At 40.7% G+C, this 27,492-nt stretch overlaps 1 protein-coding gene across 1 annotated transcript; it reads right to left on the bottom strand.

The window, feature by feature from the left end:
• Positions 1-1,156: 1,156 nt before the first annotated feature.
• Positions 1,157-25,252, bottom strand: LOC123029530 (centromere protein J-like). The gene is made up of 16 exons (XM_044442650.1): positions 25,160-25,252; positions 23,266-23,768; positions 21,430-21,553; positions 18,177-18,315; positions 16,667-16,769; positions 14,878-16,441; positions 12,964-13,096; positions 11,313-11,478; positions 9,516-9,752; positions 8,580-8,673; positions 5,580-5,677; positions 4,533-4,628; positions 3,615-3,755; positions 3,446-3,530; positions 2,803-2,923; positions 1,157-1,475 (listed from the first exon to the last, which is right to left on the bottom strand). Exons 2-16 carry the CDS (start codon positions 23,686-23,688, stop codon positions 1,283-1,285), a joined length of 3,717 nt encoding a protein of 1,238 aa, XP_044298585.1. The 5' UTR covers positions 23,689-23,768; positions 25,160-25,252; the 3' UTR covers positions 1,157-1,282.
• Between the last annotated feature and the right edge of the window lie 2,240 nt (positions 25,253-27,492).

The raw sequence follows: 27,492 nt of genomic DNA, 5'->3' as shown, positions 1-27,492 counted from the left end.
ATTCAACTCACCCTCTTCCATAGCTTCCATAAACACAATTTTATTTGAAGTCCCAGACAGCCTAGAAATCCTTGTTATAAGACTTACGCCTTCCTTTCCTTTTTCCTAGCTTTACATCAACAATCTGTCCAGTGCCTTTTTGCTTGAAGTACCTGCCCTTCATTCTTCTGGTAGGTAGCAAGGCTTGTCACTGTGGGAGAGGCTTTCCTGGCCTCTTTACTCTTGAGTCCTCCTGTTTCTTTCTGCTGGGTACCTCCAGAATCCTTGCCAAATGAAGCCAGGGCAGATGGCTGCAGGGAGGATCCTCTTTCTACCTTCTGTCATGGCATGCAGTGTTCCTCTTTTCCTTCCAGCCTCTCTTCTCTACCTCCCTGCTTCCTGCATTGTCCCAGAACTTAAGTCTGCTATTGATGGGCTCCAGTTGCAGTTTCATTCTACCTCAGCTGGGCTAGCCTGCCCTTATTGACTGGAGGCCCTTTCAGGCAGGCCTTCAAGTCACCTTTAGCCCTATGTTCAACTGTAGCTGCCTGGGTGTTTATAGTCGAAGCATGAGAGACTCAACCCAGTGATTCCTGGCAGCCTGTGACAGGGATGTTGCTGGATCTGCTCCGGTTATTAGGCTATTCACCTTTCATCCCATTACTGCTTTAAATCATTTGTGGTCCTGTAGATGTTTTGGCCCACAGTTCCCATCAGCCCTAGCTGGCATAGCCATAGCATAAGTATAATCGGCAAAGACATCTAGAGGGCCACAAGATGCCCACTCCTGTTTTCTGAAGCTCACATTCAAAAGCAGGACAGTTGGGGAAGTTAGAATGAAATTGATCTTTGCATCCAAGGTTCCCATTGCTGATTTACATAACCTTTTACCATACAGTGTTAATATGTAGAAATTTTACTAAGAAACACACAACATATATTGTTCCCTAGTAGTCTGGAAATTTGCAACAGGTCAGCAGCTAAATAGGGCCACTATAGCTGCCATTAACATGAAGGAAGATTCTAAAAAACTTTAAAGTTTAAGCTTTCCTTCAGTTTGGTCATGTTGTAATTTATCTTTCAACCACTGGACCTACAGTCTACAGTAAGTCATATGCTTGATTCAACTGTATGTAGTGATTCAGTTAATTTGTAAATCTCATTAAAAGTGAGCATCTGAATTGTTTAAAAAAAGTCAAACACTTTTATTGCCTCTGTACAAAGTATTTAAATACATTTTCTGTAAGTTAGAATAGTGTTTAAAGAATGCTACAAACAAAACATGACAGCAAAATATGAACATTTATGGTAGAGTGTCCATAATAATATCACCATCTTTATTTTTAACTCTTATGCGACCTGAGGCATATTGTGTCTCCTGCCGTCCATCAGCATACACAGTTTTGATGGTACCATCAGGATACTCACGTCTTTTGAAGTGAGCTGTATGCACTTCTTGCTGACCATTGCAGAACTCTATAATCTTACTTCCATCCCTTAATTAAAATAAATATGTATAAATTAGCAGTGCATTGATTACAGCCTCTTTACTACTGAGAAGCAACGTTAAGAAGTGAGAGCCAGAGCACAGTTTGCAGCTAGTTACCACTTCGGTTATCTTAAGTCAATCTCATGCATGTTTAGATGGGAAAAAAATTCTGCGGTTCCTGCTATTCCCCTGACAGCCAAGGTGACTAGGGCACACTACAAATTGTAGAACTGGATGTCTAAACATACTTGTGATGGCCTCCTGAGTTATTTGGCTTGGATAGACTGCCCTCTGCTGTTAAGGGCACAACTATCCTGTCTAGTTTTGTCCTCTCTTTTTCTGCTAATAAAGTTCCAAGTCTAACAATCAGAAAGTATACAGTACCACTGTTCATCAGTGCTGCTGTAATGGCTGTATGATCTCTACCTCTTTTTTAATCTTCTAAACACAGGAAGATGGGGAAGGTAAGGGAATACCATCAGAGTAGTGCTTGGCATTGAAAGCCATCTCCTTGATGACATCTTTAGACCTCAATGCTGCAGTCTCTTTCCTCAAAGACTTTCTTAATGTAAATCTGTCTTGCAAAGATGAGTTTTTCTCAGGAAAACAGCACCAGGAATGTGCTGACGCTGGGAAGTTTGGCTTGAATTCAATTGAATTCTTGCCTGATGAGAAGTTGGTTTAAGTTGGGGGTTTCCGTGGGCTGCTTCTGAGACAGGCTGGGGTTTCTGCCCTTTTTTTAAGGAAATTTGCACAAAGTGGAATCTGGAAAATAGGTGGTTCTAAGACGATTTGTACAAACCATGCTAGAACTGCATAATTTTCTATTTCCAATAGTGTGATTTGCATGATTTCCCTAGTCTCACTTAAAAAAATGCAACAGTAGTTTGCAAACTAGATTATGGTGCCAGCACAGGGCTAACAAACTCTAATCTGAGAGAGTGAATCATGAAAATTCATTGGACTTTTATCTCATCTGAATTCTCACATATCCCTACCAAGATAACCATTCTGGTCTAGATCTATATGGCCTCCTAGAACAACTGGTCAGCTGCTACCTGACTGAGCAAACTGAATAATTTTACTGAGCCTTACCCATTGCTTGACCCTCTAAAGTTTGAACAAAACCTTAATCCCTCTTTTTTGAACAGGTTGACTGGTTCCAGCTACTTTGGGATTTTGAATTATAACTTAACTGTTAAGGTTTTTTTCCTCCCTTAGTCTATGCTGAAAGGAGGGCTCCTTAGAAATAAAAGTATCCTCTCCCAATCCTGGTCTTACAACAGAATGCAACCGAATTTAGTCAAAGTTGCTTTGACAAAGTCAAACCTTACGTTTGAATGTGGACAATGGTGCCATCAGGAAAAATGTTTACTTCTCGTCCATCCGTGAACACATTCTTAATGGTTTGATCAGGGAATACAATCTCTTTCCTTCCATCTGGAAAATGCTTTTCTGCAATAATAAGCATATCATGTCAGATGCACTTGTTTTATATAAATGTAGCTTACTGTTTAATGTAGTGTGTTGGACTAAAAGCTTTCTGAGGGGGACAACCCCCCAAAATCTGCAGGGTAAGTGTTAGCAAGCACATCCATGGCCACCTGATCTGGTGGATCTTCCACCTATTACTTGGCCCAGCAAACCAGCTTTGTGTGCAGAAATTCCCAGTTACAGAAGCCTGTTCATGGCAAGACTAAGCCATCCTAGTTCCCATTGCTGTTCTGATGGGTAGGGCATATAGAGGGGTTCTGCTGCTGGTGTGGGCCTATAGGGGAAATCCCAATGTTGTTTCTGATCTCAAATCAAGAAATGCTCCGAGGAGAATCCTCCAGAAGTCAGAGGGTTGAGCCACACCCCCAGGATGAACCTTAAGAGGCTGTGCATGCTGGGATGCACTGCAAGCCACACATGCCTCTGGGATGGAAGTAGTTAACCCGCTTTCCATTAGCAAGACAGGAAGAGATCTCAGTTTACCTATTTGTCCATTTGAGAAATGCAGAACCTCTAAACCTGTGGGGTATGTGGTGTGAGTAGTGTTGGCATCTGCATAATAGTAGATCTGTTGAGAAGAGTTCATAAAATTAACAGTAGTAGAAACAACCTGATCACACATGAATGATAAATCCACTTGCTGGATACATACTACTCTCTGATCCTCCAGAATTTGTTTTACATCTCCATTAAAAAAGGTTACAGTCGTAATCTTCCCATCGCAGCTTACTTCTTTTCTTGTACCATTAGGGAAGATGATAAGGTGGGCACCATTTTTAAAAAATTTTTCAACCTAAAAATAAAAGACAAAAAGCATATAAAATAAAAGTATATTTATTACCAATCGGTTCAGACGCAGAAAGGTTGGGGTTGTCTGAATTATCTGAAGACCTCCAACAGGATTTTCACAAGTTTCAAATAAATGCACTAAACACAGTACTATAGGCAAGGGACAGGGAACAGAGGAAGAAATCTCTTAAGTGACTAAGAACAAGATTCCTTCTCAACCTCAGATAAATCCACTGAGGCCTTATTTACAGATGCCTCCATTCATGGCTGGAGGATTTGCAGTATTCATGATGTAGATGGGTCTCTTGAACAGGGTACATACACAAACATGAAAGTTTCTACATGCTGCAAGGGAGGTTGTACAACCTCATGATGTATTCCCACACCTGGGGCCAAGCATGAATTACTTTTGCACCTGGGAGACAGCTCCAACAATATGTAAGAATAGGCAATCTGCTTTTCTCTACTCTGAATTCACAAGCTTATGAGGCTGAGAGGATTATGGAGAAACTACTGACACTTGGTTTGAGCCAATATGGGGGAAAAAAACATTATGAAAGCACATTTAACACCTTTTGCTGTTGTCATCAGACATTCATCTGGATTCTCCAAACTAAATTCTAAGACTAGGAAAAGAAGAATAAATGTTTACTCAAGTCTAAAAAAGTTCCCTCAAGTGCAGGATTAGCTTCATAAATGCACCTCTCATTCTTTCTGAAATGAGGCAGGGTCTCCCATTATCACAGAGCAGAATCTCTTAAGTAAATGCAACTACTCTTACCTTGCCATCTGGATAATTAGCTTCCCGTTCTACTTCTGCACTGTCTGAAGAATCGAGAATTACTGCTGACAAGGGCTCAACAGTTCCATTGCCCTTCTGAAGAGGGGGGGGTGAGGGGACAGGAAATCATGATTAATTTTTAAAAAGTGATAATGTTCCAGTGGGTGCTAAATAACCACAATCACCTAGGAAGTTGTCATGAAATGAGCTTCATTCATCTAAATAGGAACACACACTCTACTGCAGTAGCCTTCAGACCCTTTAGGTTCATGGAATCCTTTCCTCATCAAGGTGTGTACCATGTATCTCCTGTGTTCTGGAACATGTTTAGAGTGCAGTGTCAGTTCACAGAGCTGGCCAGTCACATGGCCTCACTGTTAGCCCATATGAACTCTAGAATATAATACTCCTTGTGCATTGCAAGAACACACAATGATGGGCAAGCTGCCTTTCCTCTTTTTACAAATAATAATAACCCTGAAAGGTTTCTGAAGAGTCCAATTCCCACTGAATAAAGTGAGTAAATGATGTTTGACAACCTTGCCAACTAGTAATGACATGATTTGCTAGCCAGGGCAGGTATAAATATAATCATTCGCTTAGCTGCTAATGGGCAGCACAAAAATAATAATGGGAACACAGGATAAGCAATTACTTTTAAAATTGGTCTCAATAAGTTGTTTCCCTCTACACAAGAATTACTGGGTACAAGTAAAAATTCTTAAATATTTCTATTTAGGATCCAAGTACAGAAAACAGTCAGTGTATTTGCAGAGAAGAAAATGTGCTAACAGTACAACAATACAAACAGTTTTCCTCCCATTAAAACTTAATCTACAATCTTACAAATTATTTACTAAAGTAACTTTAAGTCTCTCTCCACAAATACTTGGTCACATGAGCTAACAGGAAAAGCTGCATATTAGAAAGCTAAACCTTTTACCAATGCCAAACATTCATACTTCTCTTTCTAGAGTTGCAGTGGTGGCCCCTGGGTCAGCCCTCTTCTAAGCCAAGAAAATGAAAACATTCTAGATAACATATTACCATAAATGTCTTGGAGGAATCTTCAAAAGTCATTGCCATACTGTCGAAGTTACTTTCATCAGCTGCAGCTGCTAGCGTCAGGTTTGCAAAAGATCTTCCTATGTCATGTAAGAATTAAAATATAAAACTGTATGGCTTGCATTTCCCAGGACATGGCTCAAGGCGGATTACAGTAATTTCCTTCCCATTTCTTACCACTTTAAGACAATACAGATACATAAAGTAATTTGAGATTACTACAACTATTATCAGTTGTTTTAATGCCATTTAGGTAATCAGTTTTTTAGAAGTGGCAGGCAAGGTATTAATATATTTCTTTGAATAGGTTACTTTATTTTAGGCCAAGAAGTCTTTAACCTCAGAAACCTGGCACTGTAGATAAGCCATCTATACTGCACATATTTGGAACTCCAGGTATTCATACTCCAGCAAGAAACAAATGGGAAACTTGTCGGGATCTATACAGCAATGCAGCTAGAAGGTAGCATGGTCCATTTTGCAAATACTTGCTGGATTGGCATCAGTTCTGTAGGTGCTTTCAGGATTAGGGACAATGTAAGCATACAGATCTACTGGGAGTCACAGGAGGCCTTTTGGAGCACCTCCTGTGATTCCCACCTTTGGCAAAGCAGTGGGAATCTTTATGATGGCAGTTTCATATTCCTGATTTGACTTCTGCAACTAGTCCTGCAATGTCTTCTTGCCTTGACTCCTGCTTGTGTGTGACTCAGTCTTTCCTCTGGATTTGGCAAGCCTTGTGAGGTTTCTGACCCTCACATGTTCCTGACTCTGCCTTTGTCTCCAGTCTGGCTATGCCTTGTTGGTATCTGACCACTGCTGCTCTTGGCTCCACCTTCACTCTGGCCCTATTCCGCCATCCACTCCCATTGCCCCTGGTCCTGGTCCTCCGGTAAAGGATGCTTGTTACCATCCCAGAGCTGACAAAACAAGGACACTTAGGTCACATGCCAATCACATCCCCAGTCGAGCAGGACTACTCCACTACTGGCATTAGGCCCCCAGCATTATTACTCAGAACTCCCTCTTTCTCTCACATGTACACCTCTTGAAAATCTTCCCCTCTCTGCTGCAATTACGCTTCTTAAAATCTGACTGCAAAGTGGCATTTAGGTTTCCTGTCTCTGCATATCCTTGAGTCTATCACCCCAAGTGAAGACCATATAAATACAAAATCCATTGCTTGAAATCCTGGAGAGCCATTGGGCTGTTCCAAACCATGATTTGGCATATATTGAACTATGTTTTACAATCTCAGGATCACAGCAGCAGAAATTTTATGTTTTAAGGCCTTTTCCAAACTTGTACACATACTGTCAAGATAGCACTGCATGAATCTGAATTAGCTCACTGTCAACTGCAGTGCTGTAGATGGCTTACAAGAAATGGTTGCTCTAGTTCAGTATCAATTAATATCCACAATACTATGATTTGGAAATGTAACTAGTGAAAATCCACATAATGTATTTCTTTAAATAAGAGAAGCACAACACTATTAACTGGCATGATTCCATTTCAAGAATAGTCCCAACTTTCTGCTAACTTTCAAATTCTAGAACCTCAACAGGCCTGTAAGAAAGTGTTGAAAACCACTTCTGAACTGATGATTCTAACAGGATGCTAGAAAATTTGGCAAGTCCACATTAAATTTCTTACTCTTAAAATGGAATAGAATGCTTTCTTCAGTGAAATGGCTTCTCAAATCCAGTATTACTACCCAAACCCAGATACAGCATTAACCATACTTAACATGCAGGAACACATAAAGTGTAAAAACTTCATATTGCACATGCACTTCATTAACATCCAGAATAGCAAGCTGGGCATCCATTTAAGTGTGAATGGGGAAACTCCCCACTCCCTGCTGAGGCCTCCACTCCCTTTGGAAAATGGGGTTGCTTTCCCTTTACATGATGCTGAGGACCAAAGCATGCACACACACACTGCTTTCTCTCACTCTCACTTATGCTCCCATCCATATGCATGAGCCCACACACATCCTCCATCCATGTACACACCAAGCATAGGCATGCATACATACTAGAGACTTGCCCATCTCTGCTGTTGCTCAGCTGAGTAGGAGGACTGCTGCTTTGGGCACCACTGCTTCAAGGCATTCCCAGTACATGGAGGAAGCACCTCGTAACAAAGTCTGCTTTCCTAACTTTGCCCCAGTGGCCTCTTTTTATAAACACAAGTGGGACCTGCAGCAAAATACAGCAGCTTATACTGCTCATTTCTATGTTACGGCTGGTCAGCCATGCCCTGTTCCCCAGCACTCCATTTCCCCTCCTTTCAGTTTTCTACCCCCAGCCCTGCCCCCCCACATAGTCACTGAGCATGCACAGGCCTATTCCGGCATCCTCATGCAGATTTCCTTGATCCCTAAAAATGTTTGTACTTGCTTGAATCTGAACTCTCTGCAAGCTTGCCCAAACCTCTCCCTTGTGCATGGATGCACTGATTTGACTACCAAGGAAGAATACTGTGTGATTTATAGCCTACTATTTTCTTACGAACGTAAAGTGGCTTACATCATTCTCCCCCTCTTGCTGTCAATCTTATACTCACAACAACCCTGTGAGATAGTCTAGGGTTGAAGTTTGAAATGAAGGGAAGGATAGAAAATACTCAAATTCTAGGGTTTCTACTTTTACAGTTTGCTTATGAACAAATCAAATGGATGCTGCTCCTCATTAGGTAGAGGTATGATACTGGCAGCAGCAGGAGAAATCAATGCTTTCTTCTGAGATGAAGAATGCAAATATAATAGTATATACTATCCAAGCTTACCTCATCTGGTAAGGAACCTTCCAATTTCTTTCTCAATTGACTATTGTATGAGTAAAATATTGAAACCAAAATTTTGAACTGGCCATCATATAACACAAGCATGAGCTTGCAAAAGAAAGGCGATCTAGCTAAATGCCACATTACTGATTAAGGCAAATAGAATTGTTTGTATAAAATAAGCAATTTTACCTTGTGATGGCAAAACACTTTTGCCATTGGTGCTTTTTTCTGCTTGATGAACTGTAGACACAGCCTGGTTTTTTTGCAATGCAGCTGGCAAATGCTGGGGGGGAAAGCATCCTAGTGAGAGCTTTGTTAAAATACAACAACATTCAAGAACACAGAGCTTTCCCCTGTGGGGGGAAAGGTTTTATTTTACCACTGGTATATACTTTTCAAAAATAACTTACAAAGCTTTTTTAAGTATAATAAAACTAAAACCAATAATATATAAGCTATGATAGCCTATAGCATTTATGCACTCCCAAACACAATCACAAGTATGATTAAGCAAGAGTACTGTACATTATTATACAATCATAAAAATGTGGGAATACAATTTCTAAATAAATAAATAAATTTGTGAATTAAAACTTTACACTTGAAAAATTCTGTCCTTGCTTACTTCTCAAAGATTCCTAGCTCACTCGTTTGCCTTAAAAACTACTCATACCTGCTCTTCTCCAAAAAGAATCAGACTGATGGCAACAAAAGCACCTTGCTTAAACAGCCAAGATTACTCAAATCTAAGCCAATTTTTATGAAAGCAGAACGATTCCTGCATGACTGGGAAACCATTTTTTTCATCTCTTACTAAAGGCAGATTTCATGTTTTTACCACATCTGAACCATCTGAAATACAGCTTCTTTGTTCTCTAGATGAATATGGCTTACATGGAAAAAATACCAATTTAAATCCCACTTTTTTTCCAAAGAGCTCAGAGTGGTTTTCATGCTCTTATCTACTTACACCCTTTCATTATCACAACAATCCTATCAGGTAGGTTGGGTTGAGAGGTGATGCTTTACCCAGAGAGCGCTTCATGGCTTACTGAGGGTCTCCCTAATCTTAGTGTGTGACTAGTCACCATAACAATATTCTCTTTCCAAAGCAAAGAATCTTACGGTAACTTCAGCCTTTTTTGAAGAACCAGAACCATCTGTTTTCTTGTTTGTAGATGTTTCTTTTCTTTTCCAAGCCTCCAAGCGAAATCTTTCCATAATTTTGATCTCTTCTCGTAGTTGCATATTCTCACTGGTTAAAGTCTCTATTTGGTCTCTAAGACGAGAGTGGGTGGCTGACCATTTTGTTTCTCTTCTTTTTAAATCTTCCTGCAAGGTTGCCATTTGCTGTTTCAAGGCCTTAAGAAATTAAGGTACATACTAGTCATTTTCTCTACATTATAAAACAAACTGAAGAGAAAAGAACAGATCTCTTCCCAAGGTAGAGGAATCAGATTTTTTAATTAATTTATTTAAAAATAGTTTAGGCTGCCTTTCAGAGTGAGACCTTCTCCAGGCAGGATAAAATACAAAAACACACAAACCACAAAAACCACACATACACTTAAAAAAAAAAAAAAGACATTTACTGAAAATCCATAAAATGAAAGTCAACTGCATTCTGTGTTAAGACTGAGACAGTGCATTTGTTTTATGTTAACTGTATTCCTGTGAAGCACAAGGGAGCTGCTCTGCCTCTACTGGTTCTGTTGCACAACAAGGTTTCTTAAAGAAATAGTTGGAAACCAGTGCAAATGCTTGTTTTAGGGTAAGGATAGGACAGTGGAGCTCCCTGCTGCAAGCCCTGCTGACACCGTCTGTTCCGGAAAAGTGCATTTCTATTTGTTCAGGTTTATTTTTTAGAAATGGGAAAGGTTTGTTGTATGAACAGTATGTCCTGCAAGCACATGCATCCAATATAAACACTCCTTAATGAGCAGCAGTTCAGGAAATTTTGAAAGAGCCAAAAGTGAACACATTGGACTTGTCAGAAGCTACCAGAGAGAGCCATTTTGAAAGAAGATTGATGAAATAACAAGCTTTATTGGAAGTCTGTGAGAAAGATCAGAAGGGGGTACAGCCTCTCCAACACTGCATAAAGTGGTATAATGCAGATCACACTGTGGAATTCCAGTACAACAACAGGAAAAGTAGAGGGGTAACATCTCTAAACAGGCTGCCTCTCTCTGCTCCCAAAAACAAGCATCACATTAATACCCTACAGGGTAATTCCACAGTGACCTATCCCAAGTTGGTTGGATAAGAGTCACATGCTTCAGAACATGAAAAGTCATGGACTTGTATCCCTTTGTTGATCCAGAAAACTTTAGGACTGGAGGAGGAATTTTGGCTGTATTTAGTACAAATCTGTCACAACTTGCCCTTCTTCCTCTTGAGTAGGGCCAGTACAGTGACAGACATTCAAAAATCCATTCACTGTGGGACATTGTCCTCCACCCTGCAGAAAATGAACCTCTTTAGAAAACCACTGACGTACTAGTACATCTCCTTTGGAAGAATTTGTCAAGACAGTTCAACAAGAGTACACAACAGGTGCTGCAGAATAAACAAGTGCAATTTTACTCTGTGGTTGTAGCTTAGACTTAAAGAAAAGAAGGTGGATTCCTGAAGCAGGTAAATTCCTGTGTATAACATTGCCAGATTATTGAAAAGCCAAAACATAGAAACCCAAATTGCCACAGCAGCTACACAGACAGAGCTGACACAGGACACAAATGATGTCAAATTTGAACTTAACACCTTGGTTCCATATTGATCATGCTTTGTTCATTTTATTAGTATGAACTAGCTGTAGAAGTTATTATCTATTTGGCATGCATTGATTTAGCATTTGGTGTTTTGCTCTTGTCAAGTCTTCTCATTAAAGGTAACCAGACAGATTCTCTCCTGTATTCATACCTGAATTTCATCACGTTCTTTTTTATCTGGAATGGCTCTAGCAGCCTGTGCATACTTCTCAAAAACTCTACGTTCTTTTTGCAGCTTTCTTGTTTCTTCTTTTTTAAATTCTTCTATTTGAACCAGTTCTTTTGTTTTTTGTTTTTCAAAGTCTGCAATTTCTTTCCTGAAATTTTACAGTAGAAAAGTAACAGGAATTGTATCTCTCCCACAAATAAGGGATCGCATAATTCACTATATTATGGCAACCACACACTATAGGCCTGTGTGTACAAGTCAGCGTCTTGCACAGCAGTCATATGCTAGAGGAATTTGCATAATTAAACCTCACCAACATGGTTTGCTGTGTAATGTGCACCCAGTTTCTGGATACCTGTTAAAACATGGCAATCAACCATCCTGGCTGAATTCACAGGTCATGGCAAAACATTCCAGCAAGGGTAATTGTGTAAATCCATGCTGCAAGGAAAAAAAGCCCTTTTTATGATTATGTGAACCAGGTTTATATTTTAAAAAGAAATTCATCAAATCCACTCTGATTGGTACTATTAGACACCTCAGTTCCTTCAAAGAGATTTTGGCCATTTTTTCTCATCTTTACACATCAAAATAGTCCAAACACGGACCAAGGATATATTTAGAAACTACCCAAAGTGTTTCTTGGTTGCCAAGAAACATTATTATGGCTTAGTAAAAGTACCTGTATGCATACCTTAATCCCACTTTAGCTATGAAATTAAACTCCAAATACTTGGGAAAGTCTGTTAGAACAGATGTATTATACTGTTAACAGGAACTGAATCATTTGCCAAAGACATGTTTTGGCTGTTAGCTATAATAAATCTCTCCCCTTCAAAGAATTTGGGGATGTTGTTCAACAACACAACATGCAGTAAATTAGCTTGGAAAACCAATATGAGGAGGGCCCCCCCAAAAAACAGGAATTCATTTATTAAAAAATATGTATTTTTACATGTTCAAACTTAGTCACCTTCAAAATATTCTCCATTTGATGCAACACACCTACTGAGATGTTTTTTCCACTGCTCAAAACAGGTTTTGAACATGTCGGGTTTGATGCCTTTTAGTGCTTCTGCTGTTTTTTGTTTCACCTCTTCCACACTGGCAAAACGTTTCCCTTTGAGGACTTTTTTCATTCAGGGAAACAAAAAAAAGTCACACAGGGCAAGAGTGAATGAATACAGAAGATGGGGCATAATGGCCATGCCATTTTTGATCAAAACTGCTGCACCCTCAGCTGAACAAAACTTCACCACTGCACATGTTCATGTAAATCAGCCATCACAAAACAGGCAAACACGTTGAAGAGTCTCCAAAAACAACAGCAGCAACAACAGTTCTCACTGAAGCTGGATGCAGCCTGTCACAACAACCCAGCTGGGTACCCTGATGCAGATGGGTTCCTAGAACACTCAACTCACGGGGAAGCCTGTACTACCCTCCAGAAGATAATTTCTGGGGTGTCTTGGGTCCCCCTTCTAAGTCATAGTTACCCTAAATTGGAGACCCTCTTCCCTCCCCACCCCTGAGAACTAGACATGGCTGCTGATTCACAGCTTGTGTAGATCTGCTCCTGAGTCAACTTCAGAATCAAGGACTAGATCTCAGATAGATAGGTGAAGAAAGTTACCTGAGACTTTCCAAAGCATTCTCACGTTCTTCTCGAAGTTTTATAAGGGATGCATTTTCTGCCCTGAATCTTTCAATTTCCGTTTCCAATTCAACAAGTTTCTCTCTCAAGAGCTGGGAACGAACAGTGTCTCCTAAGAGGGAACACATAAACAGAGCTTGATGTTCAAATGTTGATGCATTGCTGTGTTGCGTAATAATATTCTACCAGACACCTCTGTGTTGCGTAATAATATTCTACCAGACACCTCCAATTTCATAACTTGTCTCCAAACTTAAAAACTCAATGATGCATTTTTTTAATTCAATGATACCTCTTTTTTTACCCAGGAGTCTGGATTAAATTCATGAGGTTCATCTTGGGGGTAGTGGAATTAGAAGAATTATTAGCTACTGAAAAAATGAACCCAAATTGTGATTAATAGGAAGCAGACTGAAATGCAAAATGTTTCCAAAAAAAAAACTGCATATCTCAGTTAGCAATTTATCTAAAATCTTCAATACAGAGAAAAATCATAACAGTCACTTTACATTTGTGTCATTTTTAAAATATTTGAGAATTTGGAAAGGGTTCAGAGGGAAACAAAGGCCTATGAGGTGTGATTCAGAAAACTGGACATGTTTATCCTCAAAAAGACTGAAGGGAAATATGATAAGCAAAGACAAAGGCCAGGATCTTGATTATTCCAGAATGCAGGACATGGAATGACAGGAAGTCAGGTTCTGGATGAACATCAGGAAGAATTTCTCACTGTTACAGCAAGAGGGCGATGGAACCAGTTATCTAGGGAGATTATGGGCTCTCCTACACTGGAGGCATTCAAGATGTAACTGGACAGCCACCTGAGAGGGATGGATTAACTGGATAGTTTAACTGCACTGAGCAGGGAGTTGGACTGATGGCCTTCTTGGCCCCTTCCAATTCAACTATTCTATGATTTCATGGGCCATAAAGAATAGAATACTGTTGTTTTAAAATTATTAACTGTCTGCACAAGATGCACCTTTGGGAAATTTACATGCTTGCAAGCTATATATTGCAAGTATACCCCAGCACACACTGACCACGAGCATGTATGTATGAAATTCAGTTTGCAATGTATGGCCCATAGTTATAGTTGATGCTACAGTGCAACCTACTGCCTTGTAGAAAGCATGGTCCATACTGGAAGTCACGAGTAAACAAGGACTTTGGCATACAGTATGCCTCCTTCAGCAGAGATCCATTCTATATGGTGCTTCCAAAATGCTTCTCACTTAAGTTCCAACACAAACCCTTTTCAGGCATTCCACTTCTATGCAGAATTAACATACAAAGGGGAGAGCAAGGATGAGGACATTGACTTTCCTCCATCGCCTCCCTCCCTCCCCCTGCACACAGCCACCATCTGTGAATTGGAGGGCTAGCCTCTGAAGGAAAGATTGCATAGGGACTATGCCTAATTTAGAAGCCTGATTTTTTTCAGATTCTAAATGAAATACAAGCCATTACACATATAGTACAGCAATATCAAACCAAAATGGCACTTGCAATAATGCAGCTTTTGTACAATGAAGGGAGCCAACACAAGAGGACTGCCTTGTATTCATCTAGCCCACAACTATTTACCCCTGAAAGACATTGCTTCTCAAGGATCTCAGGCAGCATAGCCTCCTGATCCTTCCACCTGGGGAATGAAGCTGGGACCTTCTGAATACACCTTTGAGCATCAATGCTGGCTTATACAGTGCTTGACATGCTGGCAACAGGACTGGCCCAAGACACTGTAACACCTGGGACAGACTGCATGGCACTGCACACAATTCTGGTATTCTTTCTTGAGAATACAAGGGAGATAGAGGCTTTAAGGACAGGTACTCCTGAGACTTAAGAGTCTGACTGTTATGCACAGTAGTGGCTTCTCTTGTTGCTTACCTCCCAATTCCTCCTGAGCCCTACTGGGTTTGGCTTCTTGTCTTTGTGGTGCATCTGACTTTTCCTTGGGCCTCAGAGAAGGAAAAAACTTCAGCATCAGATCTGCTACAGGGGGAGTGGCTTCCTCAGTATCGGTCACACTTTGCTTAGGCGTTGCATCCCCTTTCTTCATCAAGGCAACCTTCCTTTTTATCACTTTATCTGGGCAGAATGTCTCACTCTTGCCAGAACAGTCAGGGGAGAGAAGCACTTGATTAACTCCTTCAGTGTTTGGAACTTGGGTACGTTGACTTTCATTCTCTTCAAAATCAGACCAGGATGTTTCATCATCAAAATCAACTTGACTCTCGTTTGCACAGGACACACCTGGAGACAGAGCAGGCTTGCTCATCTCACTGGGAAGGTTGCTGCTAAAATCTCTGTCTAGTAAACCGGGACTGGCTTCTCTGCTTCTGCCCTTTACCTGTCCTTCAGGACTGCCACCCTTAGTATTCAAAGCAAGCTTTTGAGCTCTCTCACTGACAGGCTTTATGGTAATCTCAAATTCTTCATCAGAAGTCGTATCACTGCTTTCATTGGATTTATCTTCATCCCACTCAGTATTTCCAAAATCTTGAAACTCAGCAGTGGGAATAGCAGGAAGCATTTTAATAATGGTCTTATTTTGATTATCCTTCAGCACCCCAGGTGCCTGAGTAGCAATGGCTGTGCTACTGTCCCTTTCATTGTTAGCTTCTTGGGAAATGCACTGCTCTCCATTTCTGCTGTTCACTTCAGTAATATCTAGCACATCATTTTGCCTGTGCCTTGATTTGACAGGAGTAGAAGACAGCCTGCGCCCTGTGGATATTTGCTGGCCTTGGTCCAAGATCGTAATTACAAGTGAGGAATTGCTAGCAAAAGATATTTCATCAGCAACCTGTTCTAGAAACAAAAATTCATCCAATTCATTTTTTTCTTTTTCCTTTTCCGTTTCCCAGTTTTCCAACTTCTTCTGAAAAGAAACCTCAAAAGAAAGTTCTGAATCTTTTTCAGATGAGTTTCTCAGACATTTGTTCAGTTCTGTTGGTTGCTCATATTTTTGTTCTGGCAATTTGGTGTCAATTTCATCCAGCTTTGAAAGTGCCATTAAATTTTCTTTATTCTTTTCTCTACCGCCACTTGTTCCTGATCTGATAGAATTTTTCAGTTCTCCAGGTTTTCTTTCACTGGGGTTTTGTTTTGTGGAGAAAGGGGTACCTTTCCCAGTGCAATTCCTGAGCACTGTTGTTTTCCGAGCAGGAAGAACACAAGCCTTCTTTGTTTTAGTGTTTTGATTACCATTTTTAGACACAAAATTGTCAGAAATGTAATCTTTATTTGAAAGGGCCATTTTCCGATTAAGCTGCGGTTTCTCTGCTTTAACTGCATTTTTTACTTCTGAGGCATCGGGATGAAGGGCTACTTTGCTTTCTTTTTGTTTAGAAACTTTAGATTTGGGATTGGTAAACCTAGCTAAACCTTCACCTCGCTTCAGAAAGGGTTTCTTTGTAACTGGTTTCTGGAAAGTTGGTTTTCCAGCATCCTAAAAGTTTAAAAAAAAAATGTCAATCTTCAAATATCTATATACTTTATGCTTTGCTTTAGCATCATATACCATCAAAATACTGTTTAAGAATTTCAGGTTTCTAAAAATATTTTTTGTATTGAATCCACAGAAGTGAGAACACCATAACTAAAGCAGGGACTTATCCTCCCATGATGGAACAGATTCTGAAAACTCTGCCAAATAGAAGCTCTAATTATTAACCTTTACGTCTTTTTGGCTCAGTCGCTGCTCTTCCAGTTGTATCTGCTCTTCCAAAAATTCTTCAAATGTCTGTGTTCTCTCTTGAATGGTAGCAGGGATAGGTCTGTTTGAAGGGACACAGATTTCACTGTCAAATCTTGTAAAACACAATAAAATAAATGCTTTCATAACTGCAGAATTATTTTATTGCAGTTTCAAACTTCCAGTGTCGGAATCTATAAACCCAAACACTTTCCTATAATACAGATACGCAAATAATTGAGTCTTGTACATGGAAGAGCTCTGCTGGCCCACCTAGTGAAGCCTTCTTTTCCCACAATGGTCAAGCAGATACCCATGGAAAGCTCAAAAGTAATTTATTTTTCAATTTATATGCTGCCCACTAGTCCATAAGGATTCTCTAGGCAGCTTACAACAGAATCACTATTGTACAAATAGTGGCTTATAAAAGCAATGGCCCTTTCTCACTGTTACTCACAGCAACTGGTGTTCAGAGGCCTCTGATCCTGGAGGCAGCATATAGCCATGCATCTAGTAACCATTGATAGACTATCCTCCATGAATTTGTCCAGTCCAGGGGTGGGGAACCTTTCTACGCCTGAGGGCAGAATTCCAATCAAGGTAAGGTCTTACAGGTCACATTCCATCTGTTGCCAGGCCAAAGGCAATGCAGATGTGAGCAAAAGGAGGGTAGGACAAAACTGTGATCACCATTGCTTGTAAGTCTACTCAGAGGTAAGCAGAACTGAGCCACTGACCAGCTGATTGGAGAGAAGAACTTTTCCTTGCTATACAGGAAGAAAAGTTTTGTCATTGTGCATCAAGTTAGAGACAGTACAAGTACCACTTATTACAACACTAAAGAGGTAGAATGGGGGCTGAATTTCAGGGTCAGTTATGTTCCAGGAGTTAAGTCTTTGGGACTAGAACACCGGTTCCTTGGGAATTATGGGAGGTTAGACATTCTAGCTCCCAAACACTTTTCTGAGAGAAGGCACCAGGTCAGGATGGGAAACCAAAGGTAGGCCAGGCCATTATGGGGTCCAAGGGAACCTACATGTCACACAAGTTCAACAACCAGAGCAAAAGCTTTGGTTCCCCTTGAATCCGCTCTCCCTCCCCTGCCCCATGGTGGTAGAAAAATAAGATAATGGCAAAAGAAAAGCATGATAAGCAAGGGAAAAAGCAGATTCAGGGGCTCTAAGTATGTAAAACCTCATTTCTAACTGCAGAATGTCAAAAAAAAAAGTGGTCACTGGCATCACGTTAGGCAGTGGGGGGGGGGGGGGGGGAGGCATCTTGGTGAGTGCCAAGAAATGTGTCTAGGGGTGTTTTAGTGTTCACACTGTCCATTCCTGCTCTGGGCTTTAGTCCTACACAGAGTTACCTGGGAGGAAATTCCACTGCACTTAAACTTACTTCTGAATGGACATATGTCTATAACACTGTATACAAAAATAACTCACCCACACATACACATTCAAGACTATTCTATATGCAAAGGACCCACCTTTCCTCTGTATTAAGAATCCCCAAGCATTTCTCTCCTGACAAACATCCAGAGGTCTCTATGTTCTCTGTGTCTTCACAGCTAATTGCATCATCTACATGCCCCAGTATAGTTTGCTCTGGAGATTGACTATTTCCTCCTGTAAAAAAAATAAAATAAAACCAGTGCTTTCCTAAGTAGCATTTCCCAGGTATTTTACCCCTTAACCAAGTGTAAGAATTTGGAGTAGTTTATGCTTTAATTAGGCAAGCTGTTGATTCCCTCAACTTCAGCTCACCTCACCCCCATCCCATGGACAATATTCACTTTACAGGACTGTTGGAAGAAATTTCTGGACTCACATATGCAAAATGTTTTACACACCTAAAATGCAGTGTTTAAAAATGTCACAGGCACAATCTAGTTGTGTTACAAGGCCTGACAGGGCTCAAGCAAGCTGCAGGCTCTACTAGTTTCCCACCAGGAATATGGGAGGCATGCAGGGACTTCTTCCGGATCCATGGTACTACTTGTATTGTGTATTAGGAGTGGTGGGGAAGAGAGAGGTAAAAGATCTCTGTTAAGATCTTGGATCTCCTGGGCTGAATGAGTTTAGTTTTATCGCTACCACCACCATCACTGAGGAACAGAAAACATCTTTAGGAAATGTTTGGCTGAAAAGCAGCATAGAACAAAACTGTTTATGCTTTGAGTGGCCTCAACAGGTAGCCAAAATAATTGCTCAGCTGACAGTGAGAGGTGAGTTCCTTATCTGTTCCATTGCTCTGAAGGTGCTCTGAACACATGTGAAATTAAGTAAAAATATCCAAGAAGATCCTAGGCTAAGTCAGTGGAATTCCTATGAAATGACTATAAGATTACCACGCACATTTTCAAACTCAGAAGGGCTGGGATTTCACTAGAACATCCAAATGCAGTGAACACATTTCTAGACCTCTCCCACACACATATTAGCTCAATAATTCTTACAGTAAATCTGTGAAATATTGGTAAGTATTAATAACAGAGACACCCATCTTCGCTAAGAAGGAAGCTTGCTTTACCAGAAATGGACTTTGGGTCATCTGCCTTCATTCCATTCTGCACTTTGAAAGGCCTGTCTACAGACTGCTTGTCACTAAAATGGTCTGCAGAGACATTTCCCTTCAATATTTGGCTGTTGCTGAACTTTGGTAGAGAATCCTTTTGGGCAATTGAAGAAGGAATATGAGGCACACTATCCCAGTGAAAACTGTGTCCGTGGCAAGATGGTGGAAGTTGAGATACAGGGGACAAGTGAGTTGGCTGAGCATATCTTTGTTTCATGTCATCTTCTCTCATAAGAAAACCTTTAAATTAAAACACAATACCAAACAGTTTTTCTTGCCCTTATGCACTCTGCCACGTACGAGCTCTTTAGAATTCATCAAGAAAAGTCTGTATATTTGGCAATGGTTTAGAACCATCAGTACAGCAACAGAAGATGGATGGGAAGGGATGTCTTGTGGGTCACGGTTATAGTATTTTCATTGTTTACCTTACTTTGCAGTTTTAGTTTACTTTAAAATGCAAATTAAAACATTCTGATTGCCAGAACAAGTTGCGTGTAAGTATGGCGGACTGTGAAATACGGACTGTGTATGGCAGACAGACTGTGGCTGTGAAAGCTGGACCATAAGGAAGGTTGAGCACCAAAGGATTGAGGCCTTTGAATTGTGGTGCTGGAGGAGACTCCTGCAAGTCTCTTGGACCGCAAGGCGATAAAACCAGTCAGTGCTAGAGGAGGTCAACCCTGACAGCTCTTTAGAAGGCCAGATCCTGGAGATGAAACTCAAATACTTTGGCCACCTAACGAGAAGGAAGGGCTCCCTGGAGAAGAGCCTAATGCTGGGAACAATAGATGGCAAAAGAAGAAGGGGACGGCAGAGGATGAGGTGGCAAGATGGAGTCACTGAAGCAGTTGGTGTGAGCTTAAGTGGATTTCGGGGGGATGGTGGAGGACAGGAAGGCCTGGAGGAATGTTGTCCATGTGGTCACAATCGGTTGGACCTGACTTCGCAACCAACAACATGGCAGACTGAAGTCTTAGCAGCTCCGATATGAAGTAGCTGTAAGCACTGTTTATGCATAAGTGCCATCTTCTTTTAAATCAGGGGCAGATGACCATGGATGAAGTTAGTGGGGTGGGGCTCCACCCTGAAGTCCCTTCTAGCATCTTGCACACACATTTAGCAAGATTACGGTAAGCCGTGATAACCAACTGAAGAGGACTCAGTGTCAGAATTAATGTTGCATGCACCTGGCAGGGGACACATTCTAGAGCCTTAGGGACAAATGGGAGACCTAGAGTACCTGCTGATAAAGGAAAAGCTAGATATCGTGGGCATTGCAAAAACCTGGTGGAGCAGAGATAACCAATGGGATATGGTCATCTCTGGATATAAACTGTTTATGGTTGGGCCTTTGGACAATAATGGAATTAAAGGAAAACTAAGGGGAGGACAAGGAAATTGCTGAGAAGCTGAATTGTTTTTTTCCCCCCACACAGAAGAGGATGAAGAGCAGATACCTGTTCCCAAGCTTATGTATTCTGGAAAGGAGTCTGAGACCTTGCTGGCTACGTGCTACCTCCTTTAGCAGGGGCGGCATGCCTGCATATACCAGCTGCTGAGGAACTTGCCCGGGAGGAGGTCTTGTACTAATTCTGCTTGAGGGATCCTGTGGGCAGCTGTGCATATGGAGAGCAGGACAAGATGGATCTTTGGTCTGGTTTAGCATGGCTTTTCTTATGCTCTAATTTCACCATTTTTTTCTCTGTGCCCCTCCCTACATGGAATGAGAGAATGAGTCATTGCTTGGAAGAACAATTCCTTCATGTGTTGGCTGAGTCATATACCTCTTTTGAGATCCATGCTGACTGAGCTGGTGAGTAACATTCAAAGGCAAGGGGCCAGCTCTTGGAGGAGCTATTTCTCCAAGTGTTGGTTGAATCAGAAGTTGGGCATTCAAATGACATCAAGAGACAATTCCTACTGGAAAACAGCATGTGTCACCACTTCTAAATGTAATGCAAGAATTTCTGATGATTATCTGAGCAATCTCTGTAACTTTTGTTTCTTTTAATTATTTGATTGTATAATTTTAGCCATATGGCTAATGAGGCAGGATAAAAATCTAACAAATAAATGTACAATAAAAGCCTGCAGTAAAATTATTCCCTGCCTAGTTTACCATAATATATTTTTAAAGGTGCATACTTTTCATCTCCACTCACCAGTGTGCACTTGCTGCTCAGAGACCATGGAAAGGAGTTTCTGTTGCTCTTCCAGTAACCTCTGAATTTGCCCCATTTGTTGTCTCCTCAGCTGCTCCTGCTTGTATTGTTGCAAACCTTTGAGCTTTTTCAGCATAAGAAATCATGCATATTCTTAAAATATGTTACAGAAACTATACTGCATAATACAGTAAGAAAAAATAGTCTGCAGAACAATCAGCATACATTTCAACACTTATATTTTCATAGAAGCCTATTCTAAATAGCCAGATTTTTTAAAAAATGGAGACTAGTTAGGACTTATATTTGCAGGACGGCAACCAAAATCCATTCTGGTGTCATACAGAAGTTCATACCCAAATTTAGCAACAACCAAAGCTGAAAAGCCTACCAGTTTTGTAACTTCTTCCAATTAAAATTACATTACCTCATGCAGGTATCCTTACCAAGGAGTACACCTAGCTGCTGCCTTCATACTGTTCCAATATAGCAGGAGAACACATGAATACTAATTCTGTAGCTGCCAGTTTCAGACTACAAGAAGCCTTTGAACAGGGCAAGCTGTGCTTGCCAATGCTTTCATTACTAAATACTGACATAACAGCTGGAAGAGATGTTATGCCCTCACTACTCCACTGGCCTCAATCCATGAACAGTGATGCATAATTTCAGGCAACAGAAGAAATTAATTTTCCTACCTGCATTATAAAATGGATAAAAATACACACCCACAATAAAATAATGTCTTATGAATGGGATCTTTAGTGAATGTCTCATATATCTGGTTATACACTGCACTGCAGATATACATAATGATCCAGACTGCACATGCAGTTTTTAATCCAACAACTGATTGTCAGCGCAGAAGCATGCACTCTTCTTCTGAATTTGGCATAATACTTTAACAATAAGAGTGAAATACACACATCTAAATAATCACATCTGATGCAATGTATTTGTATTGACCATAGGTAATAATTATTGCCATACATAATAATACTTTGTTATATGACATACACAGCATCAAGATCTGTAAATAAGAGGAACTTCTCAATGAGGTGATTAAACCTGTAGACATTTAAAGTTGTGAGCATGCTTAATAATACAGCCTTGTTGGTCATGGCAGCAATATATTATAAGGTAGGGTAGAAGGCAGACACACAAACAGGGGATACTGTGAACTGTATTTATTCTCTACTTCACCTCCTTCTGCCAACACAAAATAAGTCAGAAGTGATAGCCTTGTTTGGAATGGTGCTTGGAAAGCAAGAAAAGTTCCTCAAGTTTTAAAAAATTTGGACCTCCTGGACATTTATTCTAAGCTGTTAGGAAATGCAGCAGACCAACTCCCTTCTCTCCCACTCCAGTTTCTTCCTGCAACTCAAACATCAACTTTCTGCACTTCTTTTGTTTTTTCTTTAATTATTAATTTACAAGCATATATACTTCTGAGCATCTAATGAGTCTCCCAAGTATGTACAAAGTAATCCCTTATTTTAGTGTGGTCCTATTTCACTTCCAAACTTAGAGACACTCAACTAACCAAGTTCCTTGTGACAGGGAATGATGGACTCTTTGACAAGCTTGAACAACTTGCAACTCCCACATAGAATATTGTGACCTACAAGATGCTTGACAAATAAAGCACTGTGTTTTCTGAAGTCCATGCAGGAAGTGAAAAAAGAATGGCTATGAAACCCCCAATATGTCACCATATACAGTTAAGAGTCCCAAGGTCAGCCCATTCTGTGACAAACTATATCAGCCTGCCTTGACATTTTTTTCCCTAGACAGAATAAAAAGTACAGTAAATGAAGGCAAGGGTTTGTGTTTTACCTGCTCAAGCTTCTGCAGAAGTAGTTCAGTATTACAATCTTCATCCAGATTGTGGCATTTATCACACTCCACATCAGTTTGCTGGGCTTTCCGCTGGGCTGCAGCATCCTTACCCAGGAGAACTTGCTCTTTCTTAGCCAATGAAGGCAGAAAAAGCCCTTTAGATGTGTCCGATTTTTCCGCACAAGGGCTGCTAAGGTCCAAGGCTTGACCACTAGCCTGACCACTAGGTAGAGAGTCTTCACTTAGGGAAGTGCTGCTTGAGCTGTGTAATGAGCTAGATAAGGTATTTTCAATACCAATAGCTCTAGCTGCTTTTAAAGTAGGGAAAGCAGGATTTAGTATGACTCCGGCACGGGAAGAGTTAGCCATCCAGTGGGCCATCAAGTTTTCTTCCCAATTCAAGTCTGCTGAGGTAGCCATCTGGAAGTTATTGTAGTCTGGTACTGAAGAATCTATATCCTTGGCACAGCTCCAGAGATTTGGTATCTGACTTTCATACCCTGTATAATTTTAAAAATGTCATCTAATGAATAAACCCATTCTAGCATTCTATGTAAACAGAGTCTGCTTAGGACTGATACATATATAACCTGATCCTTTAGTCATGTTATATGAGATAAAAAGTAGGCTATGGATGCATCCCATTCCCTGATGCCATGTTTTTCGGTCAGGCCAGAAATTAACTAGGTCTAAAACCAATTTAAGTAGAATTAAGCAGACTTATTGGCCAGCTTCAAGAGGCTATCCCCACAAAGTGACAAGAAGTTACCAAGGAGAGGAATTTTTAAGTGGTGACAACCTGATTGTGGAATGATCTCCCACAGCAGCTTTCCTGGCACCTAGCTGTGATCTTTTCAATGCCAGGCAGATTCTTAAAAATTTTCCCAGGCTTTTTAATCCCCCAGAGCACAATCCTATTGCAATTATTGTAAGGCCCTAAACTCAGAGGCTTATCCTATGCAGGGTGAGGGGAGCAGCAGAGGAGATCTTCTCTTTGCCTTCTTGCCACACATTTGCATGAGATAAGCTTTTCTGCCCATCAAATGAAGGTGTTTTGTAATTGCAGAAGGGGCAGCCTGCAGACAGGATAGCCATATCCTATCCAAACCCTGTATAGGCTGTGACAGTTTGTGAGAGGGAACAGATTGCAGTTTCCCTTTTCCAGGGTCTGAGCAATACCTGGGGATCCAAAGTATCTTATAAACCATGGGATTTCTCCCTCAGTATTGTTTTGATTTTTAAAAATGCTTGTTATTGCATTTTTATCTTTACAATGCAGTTGGCTTTTTCAAAGGTTTTGCTCAGTTTTAAACTCTTAAACATTTCACATGATGTTCAGGCTTCTGATTTTTCTAAAGTGACCAAAAATTTTGTTACTGGGTAGTACAGAAATGTAATTAATTTTTAAAAATTCTTTCATTGTCCTCTCTCACTCTTTATCCTTTTAAAAAAGACAGCAGTGCCTAAAACATGTATACACAAAGAAATTCTATAGGGGGGAAAGACAGTAGAAAAACTCAAGACGAAGAAATATACATTAAAATACACATTAAAGGTGCAATCCTACACGTTTAGATAGAAAAAAGTCTTACAAGTCTCAGTACGTATTCCCCAGCTGGGAACTACAGGAGTTTTTTTTTTAAGTTCAACCATTCAGAGTACACCTTTAAAAGCTAAAATTTTAGCTTTTGCACCCTGCAGCTTTTCTAGGTCAGAGCTAAAGGTGAAGTCCGAATAAGGAGGCAACTGCACCCACTCTGACAATTTCCAACCCCATCGAAAGAAAATCTTCATATTCCTTGGATGAATATAACAGCTACTAAGTACGTCCCATCAACACCCTCTATACAACATCCCCATGTAGACAACAACCCTGGTTCCCCTCACTCACCTAAATAACTTTCAACCCCCTCTACAGGAAGACAGTCGCCAGGCTCTTTACAAACCTGCCGCCGTACTCCGAGCTCCCAGCGCCACAGGCTGACCTATTCTGGTCGCGATGCCTTCTGGGAGATGTAGTTCGTTGGCCTACGGATCTTCGCTCTACGATAGGGGAAGAGTTTCCCTACACACTACAATTCCCGAGAAGCTCTGCGGAAAGAAAAGGACGTTACATAGGCGTCGTTCCGCTTACAGTGGAGTCAGTTAAAGGGCGGGGCTAAGTCTCTTGTCTCTGAGGCAAAGCGAATAGGGAGCAGGTGTTGAAGTAGCTGTAGCTGCTACTTAGAATGATAACGTTGAGAAGGAAAATTGTTACATATGTTTAATGTGGTAATAAACATATTTTAAACATCATCATGGCGTTTTGTTTAACTTTTGCTCTGTAGAGTGGATGGTTAGTCTTAATTTCTGTTGGCCAACTACAGAGGGTCTTTAGGCAGCGGTTTAAGATTGACCCCCGCCCTTCGGTATTAAATAAATAAAACACACCTGCAGAACGTTGTAACTGTGGTACAGAAATGTAATCAATGAAAAAAAGGTCTGCTAGCAACGTGGCTTGGTCCTCAGAGCTCCTCATGGCCTTCTGAAATGAGAATAACTGCCTGCCAGAACAACAAAGGATTCTGTACTGCCTAATGCTTCAAATTGTTGGCATGAGGTTTTGTAGGCAAGTTTTGTTAGATGCACCTGGAAGTAGTGAACTATTTTATTTAAATAATAGGGCGAAATTCCCCATTAAAAATATAGACACAGCTGCTATTTTAAGGTGAAACAAGGTGTTCAATCTGTCTTTTTAATGACTTGCCAAACGTTCAGACATATTACTAAGGCGAGTGCATCTGACAATGAACTTTGGATCACAGCAGGAAGTGATACCCGATCTTGATTGGGGCGGCTTTGCTTTAGTGCAGACACGAGAATAGGGCGGCCCCTTCTGGAATCCAGCGCAACTTTCACTTCTTGTAACTCAAGAACCAGGAAATGCTTACAAGGAAGCTGAAAAAGCATCGCCGCTAGGTAAGCAACTCCTTTTATTTATGAGATGTTTAGATCTCATTTAGACATGAGTGCGAACAAGTTTAAATAAGATCGCCTCGCTGTACATTAGGATCGCCAACTTTTTTCCGCTCTAACGGCGGGGCTTTTGCGCCTTGAACAACTGCGTGAGACAGCAAACTGCAGGCAAAGCTTTCACTTTTCCTGTAACCGAGAAACGCTTCCCGGCAGATTTTCTGCTTACCACGGAGAAATGGGCCTTGTTTGGCCCTCGGATGCTTGCCCTTTTCTTCTAGTTAATTGCTATTTGGAATAGGCAGTAGCAGAATTGATATCCGTAAACCAATCTTCTCTACTGAAGCTTGTGACTTTATGGGAAACTTAATTTTTTTAAAAAAATTGGAGGAAAAGGAATTCCCCTTCTTTCATGATCCAATTAGTACGTTTCACCTGTAAGATATATTTCAAAAATTTTGATGCTGGTAGAAACTAAAGGGCAATATTGAAGTTGGTTACTAGTTTCAAGTTTATTACCATAAACAATCAGAACAAGAGTTCAGTCAGTAAACTTAATTTAAAAAATACTTAAGTTTAAAGTACCTTTGCATTTCAAAATAAAAAAACTCTCTACTCTTGTTATATGCTCCCATGGCAGAGGGACTGCCTCCTGTGAGATTTTCAATAATCTAAAATCAAAACTGTCATTTTGGGGCAATGCTCAATTTGTTCCATCCCAGACACCCAAATGTGCAGGAGAGTGACCTTTATGAGCTGTTATAGTATCATATGGAGCTCAAGGCTTTGTTAGGTGCAGGACCCAATCAAGCATGCCCCCCCCCCCCACACACAGATGCACAATGCCAGTGATAGAAAATGTATATAGCAAAGAGTAAGGAACTGGGATGAAAAGGTTTGTCAATGTGACTGATTGAATTATTTTCAAACCTTCAAGCAAATAAGGAACTGTGGACTAGCAACCAACTTCAGTACTCTGCGGTCAGAACTGTTTGAGGTTGTTGGGAGTGAGTGCCTTATGAGGTCTGGCACTCACACGATGCCTATAGGAAGGGGCACTTCTTCGTCATGGCCTCTGTGCATCACACATATGGGTACTGTGCCTGCGCAGTGCCTTTGGCCGGAAGCAAGTAAGGAACTGTGGACTAGCAACCAACTTCAGTACTCTGCAGTCAGAACTGTTGGAGGTTGCTGGGCGTGAGTGCCTTATGAGGTCTGGCACTCGCACGATGCCTATAGGAAGGGGCACTTGCTTGGTCATAGAGCACAGAG

This window comes from Varanus komodoensis, unplaced genomic scaffold, assembly GCF_004798865.1.
Source record: "Varanus komodoensis strain SLA01 unplaced genomic scaffold, ASM479886v1 scaffold4, whole genome shotgun sequence".
In the NCBI taxonomy this organism is placed as follows: domain Eukaryota; kingdom Metazoa; phylum Chordata; class Lepidosauria; order Squamata; family Varanidae; genus Varanus; species Varanus komodoensis.
This window is presented reverse-complemented; position numbering and strand designations above follow the sequence as displayed.